The sequence below is a fragment of the Meles meles genome, chromosome 5 (assembly GCF_922984935.1).
Source record: "Meles meles chromosome 5, mMelMel3.1 paternal haplotype, whole genome shotgun sequence".
Lineage (NCBI taxonomy): Eukaryota > Metazoa > Chordata > Mammalia > Carnivora > Mustelidae > Meles > Meles meles.
The window spans coordinates 16,219,735-16,247,660 of record NC_060070.1 but is presented as its reverse complement, the minus strand read 5'-3'; the positions used below and the strand labels follow the sequence as shown (position 1 = coordinate 16,247,660).

At 42.4% G+C, this 27,926-nt stretch overlaps 1 protein-coding gene across 5 annotated transcripts in view; it reads left to right on the top strand.

Moving 5' to 3' along the window:
* PLEKHG1 (pleckstrin homology and RhoGEF domain containing G1) overlaps positions 1-27,926 on the top strand; it is a 220,602-nt gene that overhangs the window by 168,278 nt on the left and 24,398 nt on the right. For all 5 annotated transcript variants that reach the window (XM_046004917.1, XM_046004915.1, XM_046004914.1 and 2 more), the window contains 7 exons: positions 9,885-9,954; positions 17,179-17,225; positions 21,221-21,371; positions 24,671-24,802; positions 27,240-27,422; positions 27,508-27,603; positions 27,795-27,881. In XM_046004917.1, coding sequence (XP_045860873.1) covers positions 9,885-9,954; positions 17,179-17,225; positions 21,221-21,371; positions 24,671-24,802; positions 27,240-27,422; positions 27,508-27,603; positions 27,795-27,881 — 766 coding nt within the window. The remainder of the gene's footprint in view (positions 1-9,884; positions 9,955-17,178; positions 17,226-21,220; positions 21,372-24,670; positions 24,803-27,239; positions 27,423-27,507; positions 27,604-27,794; positions 27,882-27,926) is intronic.

Here is a 27,926-nt window from a genome sequence, read left to right as displayed (position 1 = left end):
AAGTATGATTTTGTCGCCATGACTATATGTAAGCATTTATTTAAAATACATAATGTGCTTTCACTTTATTTCAAACATGACATGAAGTGTGCCAACGTTTCGCAAAATTTTTTTCTCTCAACATTGTTTTTGAGATTTATACTTCTCCCTTGTTTAACTGTGATGTAATATTCCATTGGGGCATACATTATTTCACATTTTGCCAGTGACAATTAAGACTGAGAATCTTTTCTTGTTTGTTGGCCACTTAGATTTTTGCATGTGTGAATTGTGAATTTCTGCCTTCTATTTCCCCGCCCATTTTTCTGTCAGGATGTTTCTTTTTCTTATTGCTTGTGTAGGCATTCTTGAGGAATTTTTGGCTAGTGATCTTTGTGGATTATTTGACTTGCAAATCATCTCCTACTATATGAGGATTGTCTTTTCACTTTCAATGTGAAAATGTTTCTTTGAAAAGTAGTCATATAATTTATAAGCTTGACCACACTAAATAAATGTACATTTTATAATCTGTGGATTTTGTGTTGCGCCTAAAAAATTACATATTTTTATTATATATATATATGCATATATATATATAAAATTATATATTATATGGGGCACCTCAGTGGCTCAGTCGGTGAACCCGTCTGCCTTCAGCTCAGGTCATGATCCCAGGATCCTGGTGTCAGTCTCCCTTCTCCCTCTCCCTCTGCCACTCAGCTTGCTTATGCTCTCTCTCTTGCTCTCTCTTAAATAAATATAATGTTTTAAAAAATTATCTTGTACTCTCTGTTCATAAATATGCTGTATTATTTTTCTAAAAGTCTTAAAATTTTGTCTTGTCTTTAACCTTACTACAGTTGTTGGAGAGATGGTATATGGTAGGAAATCCAAATTTTTGTTTTCTTATGTCTAGCCACTAGCCCCGTCACCACGGATTGAAAAGTACATCCTTTCTGTGCGAATTTGTACCTCCACATTCCTCCCATGTGAAGTTTGCATGTATGTATTGGTCTGTTTCTGAGCTTTGCATTCTGTTTCATTAGTCTGTTTGTCCATCTCTGCCCGTACACATTGTCTTCATTGTTAAGCCCACATTACTCTTCAACTTTGGCTTAGCTTGCTTTTCTTGACTCTTTGCATGGTCAAGTGATTTTTTTTTTTTTCTGGTCAAGTTCCCTAAAGAACTCTTTTAGGATATTTATTGGAACTACATTTAATATAGATTAATTTGGGCAGAATTGACATCTTTACATTACATTACATTACATTACATTACAGTATTGAGTCATCCCATCCATAACAATATTTCTCTTCAATCACACCTTTTTAAAATGTCCTGTAGTAGTGTTTTAGAATTTCTCCATCACATTCACACACACAACTTTTAAGAATTATTCCTTATGATGTTGACTAGAATATTTGTTCTATTTTGAAACTGGCTATTATTGTCCTCTAGGAATGCTGTTGATTGTTATATGTTGATAATGTTTCCAACTTTCTGAGTTTTTCCATGAGGTCTAAAGGTGGTTTATAGATGCTTTTGGGTTTTCTGTGTAAACACTAGTACCTGAAAATGAAGAAATTTTTGTGTCTTCCTTTATAGTTCTTCTACCCATTATGTTTTTTCCTATCTTATTCTTTGAGTAAGCCTTCTCATACTGTGTTGCTTCCATGTTGGTATCCTTATCGTCTTTCTGACATTAGCAGGAATGCTTTAACTCTCTTAACAATAACTATGATGTTTGTTCTGGGATTTACATAACACTTTTTCCTATTTTGCTAGTATATTGTGAATGAGTGTTAAATTTCATTGAAGTGCTTAATCTGCCTTCAAGAAAATTAGCGTATGATTTTTCTCTTTCTATTCATAATATGTTAAATTATATTAGCATATATTAACATCCTATTTGAATCATACATTCATTACTGAAATAAACCTTACCTGGTCATGATGTTTTATATATTCGCACCCTGATAAGTTTGATTCGTTCATAATTTTTAAGAAGTTTTTCATGCGTGTTCATAAATGACTGTAATCAATAACTTCTTTCCTCATACTATCTTTGTTTAATTTTGGTATATGACTAGATTTATATTGTTATTTCTCAAAATCTTCCAACATTAAACATTTTGGAATGCAGTTGATCCTTCATTTTTGTTTTCCTTTTTGTAGCCAAATCTCCCTTTCCTCTGGTAATCCCTGCGATAGCCTAGAAATTTAAGTCTTGGGTTTGGTGTCTGGAAGAAATCTCTAAATGGTCAGGAAACTAGGTCAGTGAAAAGAAACCACTTTCCCCTTTGAATGGGCCCCTAAAATCCCAAAACTTTTGTTTGTTTATTTCATTTCCAATTAAAGAAGAAAATACCAACTGTTTTCTATACTCCTCCTTCTCTTGGAATAGAGAAGAGTTACCTAAACTGTAATTTGAATCTTTCTTTGAAGAGAGAAGAAAGAGAAACCACTCCTTTTTCTTTTTTTTTTTTTTTTTACATTTTATTTATTTGACAGAGATCACAAGTAGGCAGAGAGGCAGGCAGAGAGGGAGGGTTCGAGAAGCAGGCTCCTTGCTGAGCAGAGAACCCGATTCAGGGCTCGATCCCAGGACCCTGAGACCATGACCCGAGCCAAGGGCAGTGGCTTAACCCACTGAGCCACCCAGGTGCCCCATGAGACCACTCCTTATTTTGAATTTCTATTTTAAAATTATTAGAAAATTCAAATCATCAAAGCTCTCTTCCTACTTCAGAAGATGAGAGTAAAATCTCCCCCTTCCCTTTAACTCTTTCTCTTTATTCTGTATATGTCAAGTCACTGCTTATAAAATACTCCACTAAGTCTAGTCTTCGTCTAAAAAGAAAAATGATTTGGGCCGTCCTTTTTTCCTTCCCTGAAGTGTAATTTAGAAAGCGAATCATGGGGTACATAGAACATGAAGGCAGTGAAAGGTGGGGGAAGTTATCTTTTCTTTTAGTGCACTTTGCCACCACCAAAATCTCTCTAACTTCTGCACAATGGTAGAAATGTTTTTACCCGCAGGCTCTTTTCAAATGGACTTTCAAGGCCAGTGTTAACGTATCCATGAAATTCACGGAACATTTGGTGCTGTTAACCTCATTCCATTTTCCGTTCCCATGCACACATGTGTCTGTGTGGTTGCAACAGGTTAAAAGGCCAGCTGACCTAGTTAGGTAGGTGGGGAAAGAAAGTGGTGCTCAGAGTCTGTTGTAGACCAGAAGGAGAGAAGCCCCATTCTTGACTCTTAACCCATGTAAGGCAGTAGAATCTTCAAGGTCAAACTACAGTTTCTGCCTTCAAGTTCACATCCCTGGTCAGAGAAAATTTTATATGTAATATGTTCTGTAAAAGAGAACAGTGTTTCCTCTAAGTGCACACCCAAACAAGTAAGAAATGTAAGTAAGTAAGAAAAGTTTCCTTCCTTTTCATAGTCCTACTCAAAAAGGAAGAAAGAAAAAAGGAACTCAGGGAAAAGGGAAAATACCCAAAACCCGAAGGGAGGGTGATTCTAATCTCAGCTGTGAGTACAAAACACAATCTAGGAATCACTCCCTCCTGCCATTGTACAGGAACAGTTGTTCATTAGACACACTGAAGCCATGAGAAACCTGGTCCCCACCCTTAGGCTGTAACTCTCTAGAAGGATGGTCCTGGTCTTTCTGAAGTATCTTCAGGGGCTGATATATCCCATTCTGTGGCCATATCTGTGCTCCCCTCATACAGGGCATATTATTTTGTAGTTAGTCTTCTTTCTGTATCTCCCCTACTCTCATTTTCACCAAACTCCAGCCACAGTGGCTTCCTTTCTGTACCCTCACACAAGTGAGCCCAGAATGAGCTTGGTGTGCTCAACTGATCTCTTAAACGATTTCTCCTTCAGCCCTCCCCCACTCCAATATCACTTCCTTCCAGAACCTTCCATGACCATTCCAGTGCCCTTCCAGCCCCACCCAGCCTCTGCGTTGTGTCACATAGCATACTGTCATATTGTGTTGCTTTGTTTCATTTTTCAGTAAAACCAATATTTTATTATTTTTCACGTAAACGTTTCTCATTAGGTGATAATGTGTTATGGCATGCGAGTTTCTATTGTAATTTCATTTAGGCTTTTCTGTTTTGAGCAAAATGGTGCTTTCAAATTTTATTGTATTATGTGAGAAACCTTAACATGAAATCTACCCTCTTAACAAAACTTAAAGCGTACAATGCATCATTGTTAACTTGGCTACTATGTTGTATGGCAGATCTCTATGATTTGCTCACCTTGTTTAACTGGAACTTTTTGCTCATTGATTAGCAACTCCTCCATTCCCCCCATCCCCCATCAAACCCCTGGTGACTACCATTCTACTCTCTGATTCAATGAATTTGACTACTTTAGAGTCCTCATGGAATCAGGCTGTATGTGTCTTTTGTGACTAGCTTACTTCACTTAGCATGATGTCTTCAAGGTTTACCCATGTTATCGCAGATTACAGAATTTCCTCCCTTTTTTAAGGCTAAATAATATTTCGTTGCTTATATGTACCACATTTCCTTCATCCATCCATGGATTAAGTGGTTTCCACATCTTGTGGAAGTGTTGTGACTAGTGTTGTGACTAGTGTTGCCATGCCCATGAGTGTGTTAATATCTCTTTAAGATCCTGTTTTGGTTCTTTTGGATACATACCCAAAAACATATATTCCTGGCTCATACAGCAGTTCTATTTTTAATTTTTTGAAGAACTGCTTTCCATAGAGGCTGCAGCATTTTGTATTCCCACCAAAAGTGTACAGTTCTTCCCATCCTTGTCTGCTTTCTTTTGTTGGATACTATGTTCTTTATGGATTTAGTTATTAACATTTACCACCCCTGATCAGCATGGTGAACCCCCACGTTCTTTATCCCATACCTCCATACCTATAGCAATGCCTGACATGGAGCCTTGCAATAATTACTGTTGAATGGAGAGCAAACATTGATGGTGGGCCAAATATAGTAAGACAGAGGCCCTGCTATGAACACGAAAGAAATCCCATTACTTCCTCCTCACCATTACCATCCTTAGTGTTTGTCCTATTTTAGAAAATGATTGTAAAGGAAAGCTAGCAAGGTGACTCAAGCTAGGGCTCACTGGTAGACAAGGTCTCTCATCGAAAACACCATAATGCAGAGTCCAGCCCTTGGCTTTCTTGAGTAGGTCAGGAAGTATATCTTTCAATAGATGTGTTTATAAGAGAGGGTGTGACTGGGATTCAACAGCTCTGATACTAACCCCAGCTGTGGCCATTAATTATTAGCCGTGTAAACTAAGGTAAGCTCCTTCCCTTGTATAAGCCATGATTTCCTCACCTTAAAATGAAGGGTTGGACTGGAAGGTGTCTGAGCTCCATCCAGCCCATGGCCATTGATTTGAACAATGAATGCCAGTCATTCATTTACAGGTGAGGTATACCTAGAGCCTGGGTGAGTCCTCAGAGACACTTCCTCCTACCAGGTAGTCCACTCTGGAGAGGAAGTTAAAGCTCAGAGAGGGCTTGATTAGCATAACATATAGGACACAAGGAGTTGACTATCATCAAGGAGGATTCCTGTTAAGCATGCTGAATTCTGCTCAAAATTCTTCTCTGTTCAGAAAGAGGATTTGTATTGAAAGACCAGGACACAAAACCTCAATCTGGAACACTCCATCCTCCAGTAATGGAAATCACTGGCTCAGAAATGTTGCTTCTTTGACTGTTACTTTTCTTCAGCCGTTTTTCTTCATCCAGTGTTTAGGTCCCAATGATTAGATTTCAGCTATCTTTAATTTATTCATACCCATCCATCTGTAAGAGATATTGGTACAAATATCAGGATTGTATTTTCCAAAGGAAAAATAATCTTACAAAAGGAATGTCTTTATAAGAATATTAAGGATGAATGTTTGAAATTGGGACTAGCCCGAAATCATGCATTAGTAAAAGATCCTTTTGATGTGTAAGATAGACCAATGGATTTTAAAGTAATGGGTGGGATATAGTGCGTTTGTATGGTTTCAGACTCCAATAGATCTCTAAGAAATTATCATACGTTCAGTTTCAGTATAATATCAAATTTATTTGATTTTATATACAATTTTATATACAATTTTCTGAATAGGTATTCAAAGACTCCTCTCTTTTCCAGTGACATATCTCTGGGAGGCTAGATTGTTTTCTGTGTGCTTCATTAAACTAACAGGGGTGCCTGGATGGCTCAGTCAGCTAAGCATCTGTCTTCTGCTCAGGTCATGATCTCAGGGTCCTGGGATGGAGCCCCATGTTGGGCTCCCTTCTCAGCAGGGAGTCTGCTTGTCCTTCTGCCCCTCCTCCTCTACTCATACTCCCTTTCTCTCTCTCTCAAATAAATAAAATCTTTAAAAAAAATAACAGATTGCAACAGATTGAATGTGGAAGCAGATATGAGAAACCATCTGTGTTCCATTAAGGTCAACATTAGAGACTCCCAAAAATGCAGAACAGCACTACTCCTCTCACTAACTTTTGTTTTATAAAATCTGTTTTTTGCAAAAGTTATTTATATTAACATGTATTAGATTTATTAAATGAACTGATCTATTTCAAAAATATTTAATTCTAATTTCTAATAAATATGAGTAGAGGTAATCTACATACAGAATTGTTTAAGTATATACAGGTCATAATAGCATAAAGTTGGAGAACAGCTGCCTTGAGTGAACAGGACCCCCACAGAGAGCTCTACTTCTCACACAGTTTACAGTGGGCATTGTCATTGCTCACCTTCAGATAGGAAAGGAAAGTGGAAGATCCCAGATATTTGTGGAGAACCTCTAACAAGAAGGACAGAAGTCAGAAGGATCAAACAGAATAAAGAGAGCTCAGTAGAAAACAAAAGGCAGGAAAGAAAAGCCCCAAATAATTAATAATAGTAGTAGTAATATCATCATCTTTAGAGAGAAGAAATTTTGCACTCATAAGAACAGAAACCTAAGAACCATCTAAAGAGCATATTTAAAAAAAAACCACTCTGAAATTAAAAATCAGATAGGAGAAAGGAAAACATTTAGAGGGGACAGAAAATAAAACTGAAGTCTCCCAGAAAATGAACAGTAAACAAGAAGATAGAAAGTAGGAGAGGAAGAATAAGAAAAGATTAGAGTATCACACGAGGAGATCTAAAAATGTGAATGATAGGAACTTCAAAGAGAGAAAAGAAAACGGGGGAAGGGAAATATCAAAGACCTAATTTAGGCATAGAGGTTCCTTAGCTATTTGATCCAAGGATCTGTACATACTTCAAAATTACTAAGGACTCAAAAAGCTTTTTTTTTATTTATGGTGTATGATGTTTTGTTTGCCATGATAAAAATTAATACTGAAATTATAGATATTATAGAAATTAAAATTGAAAAATCATTAAGACTTCAATTCATTCAATAATGAACCCACACATTTTTAGAAAAATAATTTTACGACTTTTTCCTCCTAACACTTTTGTATATATTGGAATTGGTTTACGTTTTTGCAGATTTCTTTATTGTCTGACTTAGTAGAAAATCACTGGATTCCTAAGTGAGCTTCTACTTTCCATCTGTTTCCTCATCCTGAGTTATGTCGCCTCTGAAAAAATCGTCTGTATGCTCATGAAAGAATGAAAGTAAAAAAGCCAATATTGCCTAAGAATCCTTTTGAAAATCATGACTTTACAGACTCCTGAAGTGGTCTCAGGAATCTGGGGACCACTTGGAGAAGTGATGGTCAGAAACATTTCCCAAATAGTCAAGTTGGTTCTGTGCCCGAGAAGATTCACCCCAAAGTCAGCCATCACAGAATTTCAGAATTATGTTAACAAAGAGACAACTCTAAGAGCTTCCAGAATAGGAAATCAGGTCACACGAATTCTGGATCATGGATCAGAATGTTACTGGAGTTCTCAGCAGCACTGGAATTGATAAGGCAACAGATATTTTCCTGAAGACTCAGAGAAAATTATTTCCAACCAAGAGTTCTATATCCAGTGATATGACCAGCCAAGTCGGAAGGGAGAACATTCTAAAACAGGAAGGAGAGTCTCAGAAAATGTATCACCTTTGACCTAGACTCAGACAACTACTAGATGTTGTCATCACCCAAAGAAGGATACATCTGAAACGGTAACTAAGAAACAGGGCATCTAACACAGGAGCCAGGAGAAGTACTTCATCTGGATGGTGCTGGGAGAACCCAGCAGGTGTGGAGAGCAGGTTAACCTGTTCAGGTGAAGGCAGGAGGACCGAGGGCTCCAGCGGGAGATGACCAAGAAAATACAACCCATGGGTGATCGGATGTTTGAACACAGGGAGGCAAAAGTTACACTTCCAGCACAAAGTCTGAGGATAAATGAGTGGTGTGTACTTAGAAAACAAAGCACAAAAAAAAGGGTGGGAGGGGGATTTTAACTCCAGGGAAAATATGGTTGTACAAGAAAGAAAATGTAATTATGGTGTACTCCCAAGCTCCGCTGAGGATATATCTTTACAGTCTTCAGAATGTAAGCTCTGACTTTTAATCTAATCAAATTTCATACTAGAAACCATTGAGATCAGACAAGAGGAAGTCAGGGAAATTAAGAAATAAATAATATCTTAAATTGAAAAATGCTGAAAATGCTGTATCGGCATGTTTCGAGCTATGGATAGAAAGAGCAAGATGTTGAGAATGCTTCTTGAGAACGGCAGTAGAGAATAGGAAACAGAAAATAAGAGACTGCTTGTGTTTATTATTTAGCTTTACTATTTGAGTTTTTCTTTTTTTTTTTTTAAAGTAGGCCCTACACCTAGTGTGGGGCCTGAACTCATGACCCTGAGATCAGGAATTGCATGCTCCATTCACTGAGCCAGCCAGGCGCCCCTATTTAACTTTTTCTTAAATATTTAATATACCTCTAATTAAAATAAACACTTAACATAATAAAATAAGTATTAATACGGCAATTTGGAAATGCGTTACCATTTAACTCTGTGATGCCCTTTGACCCAGGAATTCCATTCATAGAATTTTACCTAACAGGAAGTGGGTTACATTAATTATACTGTAGCCACACAATGAAATAGTATGCAGTTCCTTAAAATAATGCTATTGCCATTAAAAAATAAGATAGGTTTTCATTTGAGGAAAGATGTTTCCTCCCAGCATATCTTTTCTTTAGAGCACTATCTCCATTGATAATTTTATTTTGTTTATTTTTTTATTTTTTTAAAGTAAGCTCTATGCCCAACATGGGGCTTGACCTCATGACTCTGAGATCAAGAGTCCCATGCTCTACGAACTGAGCCAGGCAGGGACTCCCTCTCTGTTTATAATTTTACATTTGTTAATGTGATCTTTCATGTAATTCCAGTGGATTCCAAGCTCCAGGCATTAGGGACCGTATCTCCTTTGGCTCACCGATGTGTTTGTTCTTATGCCTTGCCCGGCATTTGGTACCTAGACAGCTATTTGATGAATGAATAAGTAAGTGTGTATGAACAGGCATACAGACAATGCCAACCATCTAGAAGACTTAAATGGCAGGCAGGGCTTATCTCTAGGTGGGAGAGTTAAAGGTTAGACCTGTGTTTAAATCCCTAGGGTACCATGATCTTGGGCAAGTCCCTAATCCAAGCCTTGGCTATAATAACAATAGATCCTCAGTTATCCAATTAAATATGATTCCTGTAACAGTTGCCACCTCTGGACCTGCCTGCTCTCCCACCTCAAGAGCGTACTTTGGCTTTGACCATCGTTAAACCCTTACTTTAAAAAAAAAAAAAAAATTCCTTGTAAATGTCATATGAACCTGTAGACATCTGAGTCACATAAAATGTTCTGAATCATCAGACTATAATCTAATACTTTCTGGCTATTTTTTTTTTTTTTAGTGAACTTCTACAAGATTTGGAAAACTGTGAAAATGATCCTGTGGCCATAGCAGAATGTTTTGTGTCCAAGGTAAGCAGGGTTCATTTTCTGGGCCAACCAAGACAGATGCAGATTGCAAACTGTTTTCATTTTCAAGTTGAAATGACTGGTTTGTTCCATACTGGATGAAGTTAGCCACTAATCTCTCTCGCTCTTTTTTCTTTTTTTCCACTAGCAAGGAAAAAAAAAAAATAGTGTTACTGTCCCCAGTAAGTTAGGAAATGCTAACTTAGTAGTTGTCTTAGAACTTGTATCATTACTGAATGGTGTTTATGCATCTTTCCTAGGAAAGAAATTTGAGCATGGTGGGGAGGAAGATCCAGAATAGAATAATGTTGAAAAATAAAGATACACAGAATGCCTCAAGACAAGCTACAAAAATCTGTTAGAATCTAGGTATTTTACCTACAATATATATAGCACTAGACTAGGCTATATAATTATCATGGAGCGGGGAACTAAAGAGAGGCAGATTTTTAATCTTCATTCTTAAGCTCTTCTATCTTAAAAATGCATTCTCATTTTCCTACATGTTTCTTAAGCTGATTTGATGGTTTAGAAAAGTAGAAGGATCTGATTTTGAAGCTCATGAAATGGTCAGCTCCGACCCTGCACCAGGATTCTGAAACATACAAGATAATCCTTTACATTGTCTTCCCACATGCTACCCTCTCTCTGCAGAATCTTCCCAAGTTTCTCTTCAGCCTGCACCAGCTTTTGTTTGGAAAAGGTCTTGTGGAAATTATTTTGCAGCAAAACGTCATGTGATTTCCGCAGTTGTGCTTCAAGGGTACAGAAGTATGAGTGAGGTTCATGATGGTGCTTGGGATCAACCAGGCACTAACACTCATTTAGAGCTGCAGAGTGCCCTGTGAACTTGGAGATGCCGGATGTGGCCCAGGACTTGTTTCAGGGTCGTTTCCTATAACCACAGAGCCATCCAGTGGTTTCGAATCCAAACACAAGGCTCCGGGTTTTATTGAAGCGTAATTCCTTAGGGGCAGATGACAGGCTTGCGCATAAAACCCTCATGACTGTGGGCGGGGGTGCGGAGGTCCACGTGTTAACACGTGAAATGTACACGCATGCTTCCACACACAATTCTTGTCCCATGTTGCCTGTGTCATAATTCATTCTCATAAAGGGCAGGAATTTGAAAAAGAGAAGGAAGAGGGAAGAGGGAGGAATGGGTAAAAAGATGGACTGTGTATATCAAAGAAGATTCGTTAGCAGAGCCCAGCACGTAAACAACATGGGAGCGATCGGAAACGCTCCGGCTTTTACTGGTAACTGTAATCACAAGTTGATTAAAGACGGTCCAGCATAGGCTTAGCTCCGGCTTAATTATTCACATAAAAGTCTGTTTATGTGCCACGTTGCCAACTCCCAGATCTTATTTTTTCATTGTAATAGTGCCAAGTTTAATTAGAAGACTGACTTCAGCGCGCCGCACTTTCACATGGAGGCCGGGCTCTGCGAGAGGCTGTTTGGGGCTGGCCCAACCTGCCTCTCACTCAGCACCCTGAAATTTAGAAGATGTTACGTTTTCTGTAGCACAACCAGCTGCTTGACTCTGGGGAGGAATGGAAAATTGCTTTAATTGAGAGGCCATTAATGAAAGAGGGAAAGCTGGCGGTTGACTCCTGCTTTAATCTGAATCACTGGGGCTCACACACGGATTCATCTTTGACCTTGCTTTTGTGGCATGTGGAGGTTACAGAAATCCTTCCTGACAAAAGGAGACTACGGTCCTTCTTACCTGCTGCTTCTCAAAGCACAAGGGGCTGCAGGGGCCACTCTCGAGAGACAGAAGTAAAAGTTCACCAGTGGGCAGGCCGAGCTGTCTCTCAGCGGATCGGGCTCCAGAAACACCTGGAACATGTTTCCTCACTTCCTTGCTTAGCCTCCACCCTCATTTCTGTCTCTTATCCTGGCTCTCAGCTGGGCTGACCCTAGGCAGCATTTAGGAAGGAGAAAGAGTTTATCTCTCCTGAACCTCCTCCTCCCCCCTCCCATCGGTGCCCTTCTCCCTTCAGCGCCCAGGCACTCACACCCACACACCCACACACGCACACACCCTACCCACTTACTGAGATTATCCTCAAGAAAGTGCGACATTGAACATTCGTATCATTGGCGTGAATTCACGTCCATGTTACCTCCCCCACGTGCTACTTACATACTAAGCCTTTCCATGTGTCCAGGGAAAACTTCTCAGAAATGAGAGTGTGTGTGTGTGTGTGTGTGTGTAGGATGGGTATGTTGTGAGAGAGAGACAGCGAGACAGAGAAAGAGATGGACCCCATAGCAGAAGAAACCCTAAAATCATACAGATTTCTTCACAGCAGTTACTCAGCCAATAAACAGCTGAGCGCCCCATGTGCCCAATGGGCCCACCCTAATTACCTCTTTTATTTGGTTCATAATTTTTGCATCTCTAATTACAATTTGGCAGAGTTGAATCAGAAAGAAATACCTATTTTTATATAATTTCTTTATCATTGTCTTCTTTCCCCCTATTCTAAAAAGGATTTGGGGTAACATATATACTGAATAAAAGGCACTTAAGGATTAACTCACTAGGGGCTACTGATTTTTGTATAAAACCATTGTTTGGATTGTCCACAGAGCTTACAAATCTAAGCTCAAATATGCATTTGATTCTACATGAAGAACATAGAGCTGATTGAAATCAAAACAATTTAATATTGGAATAAGCCATGAGATCACAAAATGCACAGCAATTCAATTGTGCAGAAGGCTTGGGGCTTTATTGGGGATAGGTGTATGTAGGTCAGGTATATGATTTAATTTAGATATATTTTCATTGAAACCATTTTTTTTTAAGATTTTATTTCTTTATTTAGAGAGAGTGTGTGTGAGTTGGAGACGGAGGAGGGGAGGGCAAAGGGAGAGGGAAGGGAGAATCCTAAGCAGGCTCCATGCCCCGGAGTGGAGCCCGACATGGGGCTCGATCCCACAATCCTGAGATCCAGACCTGAGCTGAAGTCAAGAGTTGGATGCTTCACTGACTTAGCCACCCAGGCGCCCCTGAAACCATTCTTTTTCAGTTTGGCATTTCAGATGATCCTAAAGGTCCCTAAACTTAAGTCAACCTGAAATTAGTCAATCCCATGTTTAGTGCAGCGGGAGGCAGGCAGGGAAGAAGCAAGAAACTCGGTGTTAACAAACCTCAAGAAAAGCTCCATCTGACTTTAAATTACTAAGGACCTTGGGCAAATCACTTTGTGGATCTTGTCCACAGAGCCAGGGCTGGACGCTCCAGGGCCTTCGGAGCTCCACAGCTCTGTGGAGTGTGTGAGTGTGGCACATGTGTGGGCCCAGAAAGACCAAGAACAACCCAAGACCCTGTATGGTGAGAGTCACAAGAAACTGGGTGCCAGGCCCCGGGGACCTAATACTTTTCTAGGAGAAACCAGAAGTCAAGATATTTTGATCTTCCAGCTTTGGGAAACTGGCAACTAATTTAAATTTTCATAAAGTACTATGTCGACAGTCTGGCAGCCTACGCAGTTGGCGAGGCCGTGGGGAAACGGGCTCTCCTGTAATTGTGGGAGCACGGAACGGCACAGGCCCCGCAGAGGAGAATTTGAGTGTATCTAGCGATATTACATTTGAATTCAGCCTATAATCCAGCAGTCCTCTTTCCAGAAAGCTGCTCTACAGGGACAGTGACAAAAATGCAAGTGTAGGTAGGGGTGCCTGGGTAGCTCCGTCAGTTAAGCATCTGCCTTCAGCTCAGGTCATGATTCTGGGGTCCTGGGATCGAGTCCCGCATCGGGCTCCCTGTGAGTCTGCTTCTCCCTCTGCCTGCCACTCCCCCTGCTTGTGCTCTCTCTCTCTCTGACAAATAAATAAAATCATTAGAAAAAATCAACTGTAAAATTGAAAATTGATCACTGATAAAGAATGGAGGGGTACACCAGAATGGAGAGGAATAAAAGCTAGGCTTCTTTGAATATGCATATTTTTTAAGAGTTTATTTATTTATTTATTTCTCAGAGAGAGAGAGAGCACAAGCAGGCAGAGCAGCAGGCAGAGTCAGAGAGAGAAGCAGGCTCCCCGCTGAGGAAGGAGCCCGATGCGGGACTCAATCCCAGGACCCTGGAATCATGACCTGAGCCGAAGGCAGCGGCTTAACCCACTGAGCCACCCAGGCGTCCCATGAATATGCACTTTCTTATAGAGGTGACCCTGAAACCATGTAATTATTATTTTTCATCATTATAAAACTTAAGTTAAAAAGACAGTCTCCAAAAATTGAGAGCAAAATGATGAGTGTACTGATACAGCCACTTTGTGGCATAATCGCACAGAAGAAATCCCCGTTGATTTTAAAATAGACAATGGAGAAAACATAGCAAACGCATTTTTAACCGTTGTCAATAATGATAGCAGATATGGTGGTGTTGGTATTATTATGCTGAATTCGAATGTCTTGTGGGATAAAGCAAGTGTTTTTGTTCATGTCACTGAACTGGATTTGGTAGGAGACAGAAAACACAGGGTAAGCATGACGCTAATTAAAAACACTTCCCAAACCAAATTGCCACATTTGAACAAAGAATTTACTTTATGTTTAAAAAACACCATCTTCCTAACTCTGTCCACTGCAAGGGCCTAGAAATAATGATTAACCCAGTGGCGAGACCATCTCTAATACCCTGACTGTGGTATCCAGACACTGCTTGCACCTAAAAGGAATCAGGGCCCCGTGAAGAAAGAGTGTGGGGCAGGAAATGGACAAGGTGATCTGGAACATCTTGTCATTCCAGAAAACAAGGACATTCCTGGCGTCTGTCCATCAGGTCATGAATAGAAAGAAGAGGCTCCTGCTGGCCCAAGCGGGATCATTTCAGCATCAGTAAAGAGAATTAATGAAAAACAATGGAACCCCCCTAAATATGTTTATATTCATGAATCACGGTGCTTAAAAAACCCAAAGTGTTTGCTAGAGAACCAATGTGTTATCTTGAAAATGAAGGAAGGGGCACCTGGGTGGCTCAGTGGGTTAAAGCCTCTGCCTTCGGCTCGGGTCATGATCCCAGGGTCCTGGGATTGAGCCCCACATCAGGCTCTCTGCTCAGCGGGGAGCCTGCCTCCCCTCTCTCTCTGCCTGCCTCTCTGCCTACTTGTGATCTCTCTTTTTGTCAAATAAATAAATAAAATCTTTTTAAAAAAAGAAAAGAAAATGAAGGAAAAGAATCGAGGCTTCATCCTGCCTCTCCCATACCAACTATATACTGCAGGGTCACAGTTAATAGAAGGAAGTTCCTTTTTTGGGAAGGATTCTGGCTAGTGAATGAGGAAGGAATAGTGGAGTCAGAGATCATCACCATCTGGCAGCTCCCAGTGAATTAATGGGTCAGGCAACAATGACCAGTGGTGGTCAGCATCACAGAAAGAGAGACGGCCAGATAGTTCTGGGCCTCCTGATGGAAGCACAATACAATTACGGTGTATTCTGGCCAAACTATGGAATCTGATCTATTCACGCCTCCCCTGAACCACACCAGTGCAGGGGAACATATGAAAGGAAACTGTAGGGATAGAACCGGCAAAACAGACCACGAGAAACTCTGTAGGACAAACCTTCTGGTTTCTTCAACTAAATTGCAAGGGGAAAGAAGATAAAGGGAGGAATTTGTAGATTAGAAGAGTCTTAAGAGATACCAAGCCGTTGCTCTGTGGAGTTATTTGGACTCCAAACCAAATAAGCCAACTATTTAAAAAGAAAATTAAGAAGATAGGACATTTGCATAGTGACTGTTGAATATTCATATTGTGGAATTATTTAAATGTGATAATGGCATTGTGGTGATGCTTCTTTGTAAATGTCCTTATACTGGAGATATACACTGGAGATAAGTGCAATGTCTAGAATTTGTGTCAGGAATGGGGAAACGGGAGTATGTGGGTGGAGATCATGAGTTACTGTTGAGGTCAAGTGATGGATACTTGGTGATTCCTTACACCACCCTATCTACTTTTACATGTATGCTGGAGACTCTATAATCAATATTTTAAATCCAGTCCTAGTTAAGTGAACAGAAAGGATTCTAAGTAGACATTCCTTTTAAATAAGAAAAAAAATTAAAGCATTTAAATTACAAAAAAAAAAAAATCACTCTCTTGGAGTCACGTGTGAACCTAGCATGAAGTAGCTTAAAAAGCAAAAAAGAGGGGCGCCTGGGTGGCTCAGTGGGTTAAGCCTCTGCCTTCAGTTCAGGTCATGATCCCAGGGTCCTGGGATGGAGCCCCACATCGGGCTCTCTGCTCAGCGGGGAGCCTGCTTCCCCCTTCTCTGCCTGCCTCTCTGCCTACTTGTGATCTCTCTGTCTGTCAAATAAAATCTTTTTTAAAATTTTTAAAAAGAAGTAAAAAGAGCAGAATATGAAATACCACCAATTAACCTAATGTCTCTTTTTCATAATGTAATTCCATGTTCAAATTTAGAAGAACAATGAATCCTGCTCTCAAATAATTCTAAGTTTGGTAGAAAAGAGAGGGATTCTACGGTTCAGCGAGCAGTTTGTGCCCGATGAACACAGCGTGGCCCCTACCTCGCAGGAACTCAGCACCTAGAGCGGGAGACGCAGGTGCAGAGAAAAGGTCACTGTCCTTTGGTAAATGCTGCCAGAGATCTGGGTGCTGTGGAAGCCTAGAGTAGGAGCAGTTGGCTGTGCCTAAGCTGCAGGGAGGCTCCTTGGAGGAAACAAAGCCTCAGTTCAATGTCAAAGGACATGTAGCAGCTATCCAGTGCAAGCGGTGGAAAGACAGTGGGCAGAGGTAATTGTATCTACGAAGGCCCGAAAGTATACAGCAGTTTTCTTGTGTTGTGCCCTGCACATACTTCCGCCATGTTCTTACCACCATAATTAAATTATCTACCTCTATTTCTCTTTTCCTTTGCAAATCCACTGGAGGTCTATAAGTACCTGGGGCAGAAACCTTACTTTCCTCCTCTTCCTTTTCACCTTCAGATTCACCTAACACAGCAGGTGCTCAGCAAGTGTCTGTTGACCTCCGGTGAGTTCAAGTGTAGGGGGAGTCTAGTACGAACCACAGTAGATAAAAAGGCATAGGTAATTGCCACGGGGGCTCAGACGGGCCTGCGTGATGAGAGAGCCCAGTTTATGGTTAGGAACAATATTTCTTTTTTTGTTATTTTTAAATGCCTATTGATGCCTGTGCTTTTTTTTGCCTCTGAAAGTCTCTTTTGTGTCCTTGCAGAGTGAAGAGTTCCACATCTACACGCAGTACTGCACCAACTACCCAAGGTACACATTGGCCATAAGCAGTAGTGCCTCTGGGCACTTGCATCCAGGGTCAGGTCGAGGGGTCCAGCGCGTGCTGGCGGCAGGTGATCTGAGCCCAGCATGGCACTGAATGCCATGGGGAGACCCCACGGCGTGCTGAGAATGGGTGATGGGGTACCCGGGTGGGGATCCATTCAGCTGAGGGACTCCTGGTCGAGCCAGTGGGAGGGATGTTGTGCAAGAGACTGAAAAGATCGGGAGGCATCCTTCAGGGGAAAACTAAGTGAACTGGTTGTGTTCAGCTCGAATTCTTGCCTGCCCCCTCCCTTGCCACATGGCACAATTTGAAGAATTTGGGAGGCACATAGAATGAGTTTATATCATCTAGCTGGGGATAAATTATCTAATATTTTTACTATAGAAGCTCTGAGAACTACATAAAAAGGACTCCTCATCTCCCCTGGATCGTGGCTTCAGTTTTGCTGATCTGGGGAGCCACACAGGAGGGCAGTTGAGGGAATGTCATATGGACAGTATCATAACCATTTCCGTAATGGAGCCGGGCTGAAGGTCAATGTCGTCATTTCTTTTTTTCAGCAAAAAACTTTTATTGAGCATTTCTTGAGTCCTAATCACTGTGTTAAATGCTACCAGCGCAAAATGTTGTTGAATTTAACTTGCACAATAATCCAGAGATGCCAAGGGATTCCAGAAAACCGAAGCATGCGTCCCAGTGCGGGCACACTAGGATAGATTCTCCACGTTTGCTTCCTCATCGTCACTCTGTCCCAACCCAGCGTATGCACGAAGGAACTGAGACTCCCACAGTTGGCTGATTTTATAAGGTCCACGTAGGTCATGAGTGGCCCAGCTGGGATTTGAATGGAGATTTCTCCAACCTTGGACCTCATGCTATGACATCCTTGTAAAGTTTCTCAGCAGAACTTGAGTCATTCTCTTAGGGGACCAGCCGGGAAGATAAGAGCGACCTACTCTGTTGTCTGTCTTGGTGGAAACATGTCTGTAAGTCTAAAGGGGGCGACAGGATCCACCTTAAAGAGAAGCCCGCAGGTTGCCCTCCCCTCCCACAGCTACCACAGCAGGGGAAAACAAATGGAATGCCTGCTCAGAAGTGGCCCCAGAAAGCCACTTTGGACCCAAAGATATGAAGCCAGTGGCCGAGACTTATGTACAAACACTTTCCACTGAAGACTGTAGTCTTCCTCTCTAAACACTGGTCAGGATGTTGTGCTGTGGGGATGTATTTGGTTATTGGTCAACCATGTTTTCCCAGGTTTCCCTAAAAACCAAAGAAAAACCACAAAAACCTACATGCCAGTTGGTACAGCTATCAGCATATCCTTGTCAGTAGACATACCCAGAGTTTACAGTTTCACTTAAGCAATGCTCTCTCCTACAGTAGTGGTTTCCACCTCTGTGCTGAAGGCAGCAAAAAAACTGTCGGATGCCCCAACCAAATCCCATGAACTGGAAGCTAAACTCCAACATGGTACCACGTCCTGATCCCGAGAAACCACAGACTCGGCCCTCAACATCTCCACTCCACTCCAGAGGGAAAGGAAAACAGAACAAAAACAAAAACATTCAAACTCTGAAGAATCAACCCATTTCTGGCCCCCATTATCAGCGTGGGAGACACTGGAAGGGTTTGTCTGGGGGAGTATGTCGGCGGAAGTTTCGTAATACACAGGTCATTTGAAGAAATGACTTCTGAATTTACAATTTGGGAAGTTTGTATTAAGAAGAGTTTTCGGCCTTAGTAATAAGAAAGGAGAGTACAAAATAAAGGTAGATTTTTCTCTATGAGGCTGCTTCAGGATCAAAGGACAGGCAGAATGGTTCATGCCAGAGCCCCAGGGAGTCTGGTCCCAAGCCCACTGTGCATTGGCAGGAAATGGGAACTAATATCCTAGCCTTCTAGCAACTTTTAGGGGTTTTTTGAGCATCAGACTCAACTAAATGCAGTCGTGGATAGGGTGGTAGGGAAGACCAAATCAACAAAGACAAATTAATGTAGTATGGACTTAATTGTGTGTCCTAGAAGCTAAAGATGAGAGAAAGGAGTAGGAAGGGGCATTTGGGTGGCTCAGTTGGTTAAGCAACTGCCTTCGGCTCAGGTCATGATCCTGGAGTTCTGGGATCGGGTCCCACCTCAGTCCCCTTCTCAGTGGTGAGTTTGCTTCCCCCGCTGACCTTCTCCCCTCTTGTGCTCTCTCTCATTCTCTCTCAAATAAATAAATAAAATCTTTAAAAAGAAAAAAAGAAGAAGAAAAAGAAGGGAGTAGGAAGTCCCAGGGAGGAGAGTGAAGACCAGTCTCCTGGAGAGGAAGTGTTTTTTTTTCTATTTTGGGTTTTACGGTATTTGCATGTTTTCTTTTCTTTTTTATTGTGTATCTTCAACTTGGAGGAAGGAAAGAAACAGGTTAGCCAAGAGATGCTCGCAAAGCACGCTCAGGGAAGCAGGCTTGCCCGGTTCTTGCCCGCCGGTTGTGTGGTTTTCATATTCACAGAAAAATGTTTTGCTCTTGGCCCCCTCTCTCCAGTTTGCTTTCTGAAGCCCCGGTCTGCTTCCCTCCCACTGTCTAACCAAGCTAAGAGCGCCAGCTGTCACAGCCCATCTGACAACATTTCTTCTCCCCTCGGATCCAGGCTAGAGATACTGAATGTCGCCAGCACACCTTGACAGGTGTCCACCTTCTTCATACCAGTCACGCCCCAGCAGTTTCGCTGGGAAGAGACACAAGCCCTTCCTCCTTTCCCCAAGGAGGGGCCCAGGCCCTGTCAGGTCATTGTCCTCAGCTGTCTCCCTGAGCCCTGAGCCCGGAGTTCAGTGAGCGCCTCCCAATCTGTTGCAGGTGCCCTGTCCTTGGGCAGGAGTTGAAGCCATCAGCTGGCCAGAGGACAACTGGGCAGCTAGTTGTGGCTCTGGAAGAACCTTCAAAAAGACCCTCGGCTACATGATAAGGAGTCGTTTTGAAATATCAGCTTCTGGAGGAACTAAACCTGTTTGGACAGATAATTCTCAAAGCACATGGGCCCAAAAGCAATTCTAATAGGTTCATTAGGAGACCTCCATCTCACTTCCTTCCAAGGATTCTTATTTTGTTGTTTGGCTCTAATTTTCTAAATTAATCCTGAAAACATATTACTGACTTGGGGAGAGAGGGACCAAAATCACTTCCACCTGCTTTCTTCTAAGTTATGAGACCATATGATTTTAATTTACAAGTGTGTATGAGACTCCACGAGCTCACTGGCTTTCATGTACAAGATACGAACACCGTTTTGATTATTCCCCTAGGGTGTTAGGGGGCTATACTTACCACCTTCGGGGGAGCTGGGATGCAGAAGGAACTCTGATCTGCTTTCCTAGTCCACTGAGGCACACTCCCAAAGAAGTAAGGTTCTCTCGCTGTTTCAGAAACTGCCTTTAGAGAGATCTGTTCAAAGATTCTCGAAGAGGAGTTAACCAATGGGTCACATTCTCCGAAGATCTGCACAGAGTGTCTGGCAGTTTGTGATTTCTACAAAGGGAACCAGCAAAAGGGATGACAGATGTCCAGTACGGGGCTGGCTCTCCTGAAGAAGGAGCTCCATTTTCCTGGTACAGAGGTGCCCCGTCCTTGCAGTCTGACCTGTGGAGACTGAATACGGATGTGCGGTTCGAGCACTGCACCCATACCCACATGGAATACAACCAGGGGCAATCACCTGACTCAGATCCCCTTTTGGCCAAGCATGTGTTGTGGCTGGGGATTGCTTCCCTGGAAGGGAGGAGGAGCTTGCTGCTTAGAAGCCATATGTCCACGTACAACCAGCTTTCTCTAGCGCTCTTTTCTCATCCATCCACCCAAAGAGACACCTTTTTCTAATTTTTCCAGGGGCATTTTAGTCTAAATATAGCTCTCTTGCTCCCTTACCTGTTTTAGGGCATGTAAAATTTGAATACCATCGTATGACTACAGCTCAAATAAAAACGTGGATCGTTTTCACAGGTCCGTGGCTGTGCTGACGGAGTGCATGCGGAACAAGATGGTGGCCAAGTTCTTCCGGGAACGTCAGGAAACTCTGAAACACTCACTGCCTCTGGGGTCCTATCTCTTGAAGCCGGTTCAGCGGATTCTCAAATATCATCTCCTCTTGCACGTAAGTTTCTGCCGGCCCTTGAGTACGTTCCAGGGGATGGCGATTCGGTGCACAGATCTATTATGCTGAGGGGGGAAACGATCAGAAAAAGGCTGTGGACATATGGAAATGTTTTCCACACTCGTACTTTACAACAGACTAATCTGCTTTGAGGAATTAGAGATATTTATATTCTGGGCCTGCAGGCCCATTGACACCAGCCAAATGAAAAGATTCATTTTAGCTCTGATTCTGATAGGGCTTAGGAGTGCCTCATTCTGGGCAGCGGATGGTTTCAGGCAGAGAGCTCTCACCTTAATGAAAAGCAGATTTCTGTGTGTTTTATCTCCAAGAGGCTAGACTCAGTAGGTCTTTGGGCAGGGGCGCTATCTGGCATAGACTGGCTTTTGTATGAGCAAAGAGAAGGGGGGAAAGAGGAGAAGACCGATGAGTGGTGTGATGAATGATCTTTGAGCTGGGCTTAGCACCGCTCCATTGTATTGATTGCATTTCCACGATTTGTATACAATACAAGGAGGTTTTAGAAACGAGGGTAGACGTAGCTCTCACATGCTCATGTCTTCCCTCTAAGGAAGTTGATAAAGTTGGCGAAAAGTTTTCTCACAAGTCATTCCTGTTGGGTTAATAGGATTGGACTGCCCTTATAACACACAGCGGACCTAGCATGGTGGTTAGGGGCCAGGCTCTGGGTTCAAATCCTGTAAATGGTCCGTGTTCACTGTAGCTCACAGGCAGTCCATAAAAGTGAGCTATTGCTTTGTTTTATTATTGGATTATACTACATTAAAATCTTATGACTTTAATCCAGAGCTCTTATCTGTATCACCAAGCCTGTAATTTATATGTATCTTTTTAAATGATTCCAGGTTTCCAACTTGGATAACCATTCCAGTTTTGCTGTGTTCACACACATCAGCAATTTTAACAATGCTCATGGTCCAACTAGAAATTTCTGAGCTTTGTCTGTTTGGCTGGGTGGCTCATGTTTGGAGAATCTTATGTCCTGTGAAGCCACACCAGGGATATCATTTTAATTGTTAAATTAATACCCATGACCTCTTAGATTAGTGGGATTAATTTGCTAAACCAGTGTCTGACATGCTGACATCATACCTGACCCAGGAAGGATCTCTCCTGGACAGTGCTAATACGGCATTTAAGACTAGTGTGTCTCAGTGATCTCTAAACATAGCCTTCTAGATAGTTAGGCAACCGTCAATCAAAAGCAAAGCTAAGATGGCAGTCACTTAAGCACGGGACACCTAGCAAGTCAAGATCCGTACAAAAAGACAATTGATAGGGAAGCGTAGCTCTTACCTTCTAAATCAAGAGCTGGTGTCTTGGTTTAGGCTGCAATAAGAAAATCCCATAGCCTGGGTGGCTTCAACAGCAAACCGTTATCTCTCACAGTTAGACATGGGAAGGCCAAGATCAAGGCGCCAGTGTGGTCAAGTTCTGATGATGTTGCTGCCTGGGTTGCACCCTTGCTTCCTTATAAGGTGGGAAAAGGCAAGAGAGTTCTATGAGAGCACTAATCCCCTCCGTGAGGGCTCCATCCTCATGCCCTGATCACCTCCCAAAGGCCCCACGTCCTAAGACCAGCACAATGGGGGGTTAGGATTTCCACATGTGGCTTTGGCAGGGTGGGGAGGGACACAAGCATTCCGTGCATAACAACTGGTAATGAAGAACGGTGGTTAGAATAATCAAAAATGAACTTCTGGTTGCCTTTGAAGTATTTTTGCTTTGAAGGGTGATTTAGAGGGTTCCTTCTGTGTCGTTTACATCACTTCAAAGCTGTGTAGCCATCCATGAAGGTTTGCACAGGAAAACACTCTGTACTCGGGAGCCTGCTTGTTGTTGGACAGGACTGCATCTCAGACCAGAAGAAGAAATTGGTATTTTTTCTAATCTACTATAGATCTGGAGCTTACCTGAGAGCTATCAGGTATGGTTTCATAGGGCCTTTCTAACATCTAGGTCTGAGCGTGGAAAGAAAATGCGAATTCCCAGTTTCTAGCTAGATGGAAAACTTGAGTATGTAGTAAAAGCAAACAGAGATTTACAAAGTAGGATTATAAAATAATAACCTTCATAAGTTACCATAAGAACATAACCTTACCATAAGAACTAACCTTCATAAGTTACCATAAGATTCAACCTCCATCCTTTGGCTTAATGATTATGTACATCACTGATGTCCCAGAAATGATCAAATTGACTATACTGTCTTCTTACTGTTTTACATATTTGTATAGATTACTGTTATTGTTTTAAGAAGATAGAGCATCAACTTAATAATCATTTATTGACCCCAGCTCTCTGGTCGTTACTATTGAGTAGATAAAGAATTAAATAAATGATACAACAGTCCCTCTCCATAGGTTCTTGAGGGGTCTAGGGACATGTGTCTTCTGTGCTGGAAAGAATTAGAGCAGAGCTCATGTCCCTGTCATGTCCCTGGGGTTGTGGAACTCCAGGGCTGACCTGAGCGCTGATCGCCGGAGAATACGTGAACCATGAGATCATTCTCAATACTCTGAAGGCTTGTATTTCATGAACTTCATTTGGGGCTTTAAAGCCTTGACTACAAGGAAAGTCACTTGCTATAGACATACTTTTAAAGATAGTGTCCAGGGTGCCTGGGTGGCTCAGTGGGTTAGGCCTCTGCCTTCAGCTCAGGTCATGATCTTGGAGTCGTGGGATCGAGTCCCACGTCAGGCTCTCTGCTCTGCAGGGAACCTGCTTTCCCCTCTCTCTCTGCCTGCCTCTCTGCCTACTTGTTCTCTCTCTCTGTCTGTCAAATAAATAAGTAAAATCTTAAAAAATAAAGATACTGTCCACTCTGTGGTTCGGTCTGTTGCATAGTCCCGTGTTAACACATTATATTTCCTCTGGGAGGAAAAGGAAAGTGTGTTTTCTATCCTGTAAGGGTGAGAACTCTATTACCCTTGGCTACCAGGAAACTCCAAAGTCTCCAACCATAATAGCAACTCTTGTATCTATTGTAACTGTTGCATCCTTACGAGACTTAATGGACTATAAAGTGTTTTCTTTTATCTTCCTTGTCGTGAAATTCTAATCCACTCCTATTTCCCCCCCCCCCCCATTTTCATTCCCATCTTACCATTTTGTTGCAAGTCTGTTCTGGTAAACTATCTGATTCTTAAGGCATGATGGTAGCGTGTAAGTGGAGGCAAAAGTGAAATACTTTTTCTGTATGAATGAAATACATCGTGTGTGTAACTGGCTATATGAGAAAAAAGTGAAAATAACTAGTTGTCTTTTTTTTTTTAAAGGAAATAGAAAATCACCTTGACAAGGACACTGAAGGCTATGACGTGGTGCTTGATGCTATTGACACGATGCAGCGAGTGGCCTGGCATATCAACGACATGAAGAGGAAGCATGAGCACGCCGTCCGGTTGCAGGTGAACTTGAGACGGCGGGGCCTGATGGTGCTGCAGGGGCATGGACTTGTTACCATTTTCTTTCTTTTTTTAAAAGACTTTATTTATTTGAGAGAGAGAGCATGAGCAGGGGCAGGGGAGAGCGGCAGAGAGAGAGAGAGAGAGAGGGAGAAGCCAACTCCCCACTGAGCAGGAAGTTGGATATGGGACTTGATCCCAGGACTCTGGGATCCGGACCTGAGCTGAAGGCAGACACTCAACCTACTGAGGCCCCCAGGTGCCCCTACCAATTTTCAAATCAGATTCCAAGGCTGCTCAAGTATTCCATTTCCTCCACCATCTTCATTGGAGGTCTCCTTGAAGAAAGATGAGGACGTGGCTAATTTGATCACTGTTTAAGGTGGTATTTAAGGGAAATTACATTATAACCTTAAACAGTTTGTTCATAGCCCCTTCAGTTACCCAGGTTAGAAGTTGGAGTCTCCTGCACCCTCAGCTTATGTTAATGACAAATAAGTCCTTCTTCTTGGAAGCAACTTTCTCTAAGCTGTTGGAAGGGTTTTTGAGTCTTACTTCCTGTCTCCCTAGTGAATGCAGAACTGTGGGTTGGTACATGTGTGGTGTGGGGCAGGGACTCAGAGAAAGGAGAGCTAAGTCTGGACACAGGTTCTCTTCCACTCCACCTGGGATGAGGCTCACCACTGCATGTTAGAGTCCTTGTTTCTAAAATAAGACAGACAAGAGATTTGCTAAGCCTCTTTCCAGCACCAGTGTTCTAGACCCTAAATCCTCAGAGACGTTTGATAAATGCTAATCCAATGATCATGTCCCAGGTTCACTATTTAAAAACAAAAGGTCGGAGCACCTGGTTGGTGTAGTCTGTTGAGCATCTGCCTTTGGTTCAGGTCATGATCCCAGGGTCCTAGGATCGAGTCCCATGTCTGGCTCCCTGCTCAGCTAGGAGTCTGCTTCTCTCGCTCCCTCTGCTGTGCATGTTCTCTCTCTCTCTCTCTCTCTCTCTCTCTCTCTGTGTCAAATAAATAAATAAAATCTTAAATAAATAAAAATAAAAACAAAAGATTGGGGCACCTGGGTGGTTCGGTCGGTGAAGCATCTACCTTCAACTCAGGTCATGATCTCAGGGTCCTGAGACCAAGCCCTGTGTTAGGCTCCTGCTCATCTGGGAATCTGCTTCTCCCTCTCCTTCTGCCCCTCCCCCACCCCTGACTGTGCAAAAATTTTAAATTTTCATATAAATAAATAGTTTTTAATGAAAAAAATAAAAACAAAAGCTCATGTGGGCCTAGAAGCTGGTCACAGGCTCCCTTGTGTCCCTGGAGTGAGACATGAAAGCCCAGAGTGACTCCATGCTGTGCAGAGCCCCTATGCCCAAAAGATACATTACTGAGCTCAAAAATCAAAACAAAATTCTAGGATTCATCTATAGACCGCCAGAGTGTGGTATGAAGTAATTGACACTCCGAAATCAAGCGAAGGTGACATTCTAGTCTTCCAGGCCATGTCTGGTTTTTAGAATAGTCAGAAAAGCTTTCATGTTTCATCAGCCGCATGTTCCGCGGACATAACATCCATCGCATATTCAGAAATGGCTAAATGACTGGTTTTTCACATCTTAGAAATCTGTTTGGCATTCTGAAGACACTGCTAAACCAGGCTCTGGCCCAGACTTTTATCTCCATTCCTATCCTTTTCTACTTTCAACCAGTGAAATTTGGGGCTGTCCTCTGGGCTACTTAATTAAATGCTATTTGCGAATATTTTCGTTTTTCAAAACAGTAAAAAATCCGCTTCCTTAAAAAACACTGGTGTGGACTTACGGCACGTCCCAAAGACACTTCAAAGTCCTGTTCTCAGTTGATGTTTATCAAGTGCCATTAAAAATGTGGTGATGTGAACTTCATTTCCTTTCCCCCAACAAATGGGATTAATACCAGGAAATTTCTAAGATGCATCTTCCGTGTCTTCTCACCGCCCTTAGTTCTGAGTTCCTTATATGTAGTATGGATTTCAGTTTCTGGAAGAAGGTTTGCACGTCAGTAGCTCTGAAGGTTTTTGTGCAGAGAGTATGGGTGAGAAAGTCAAGAGAAAGACGCCTTTCGGAGAAGGTCACATACCTGTGTCCTCTTTTACCCAGCTTTTCAGAGTCCTAAGTGTTGTCAGCGGCCCTAGGAAAGGATTCTCAAGGAATGGAAATAAGTAATTGGCAACTCAGCAATTAACAACTTGATTCATTTCCATTAACCCTTAAGTGACAGCACCCCTATATGTGGGTTTAGGTCATGGATCATTAGACACCATTGGACGCCAAACAGATCCATTAGACCCCATCAGAGATGTTCAGGCCCCATTCTTGAAAGTCTGCAAATGGGCTACCATGTCCTTGTGGCCACATCCTCCCACCTCCTTGCTTAGTCACCCGGAATGGTCACTTTTTCAGGAGATACAGAGTCTGCTGACTAACTGGAAGGGGCCAGACCTGACCAGCTACGGGGAGCTGGTGCTGGAAGGCACCTTTCGCATCCAGCGCGCCAAGAACGAGCGGACGCTCTTCCTCTTTGACAAGCTGCTGCTCATCACAAAGAAAAGAGACGACACGTTCACGTACAAAGCCCACATCCTGGTAGGTCTGAGCGCTGGGCAGGGGCGGGGGCCTCACTCCCTTCTCTTCCAAGCGTGCCTCACCCTCCCTCTGCTGTCCTGCGCAGTGCGGCAACCTCATGCTTGTGGAAGTGATTCCGAAGGAGCCGCTCAGCTTCAGCGTCTTCCACTATAAGAACCCGAAGCTGCAGCACACAGTTCAGGTAACAGCCGGGCCCTCCCATCCCTGCGGGGCTCGCTCTTGGAAAGGAGGAGCGCCGTGTGTTGGCCGGCCTTTCCAGACCCTTCTGGCCAGACGGTGTGTCTCCCACCTTGTCAGAGGGTTATCAGAGGGTCTAATCTTGTGCGTGGGGGAGGCACGAGTCATCTGACTGTCCATGTTGCCTTCTGGTAGGCTAAGTCCCAGCAGGACAAGCGCCTGTGGGTTCTGCACCTGAAGAGGCTGATCCTGGAGAACCACGCAGCCAAGATTCCGGCAAAGGTAAGACGATGAGGTCAACAAACAGGGAAATGTGAAGGAATTCAA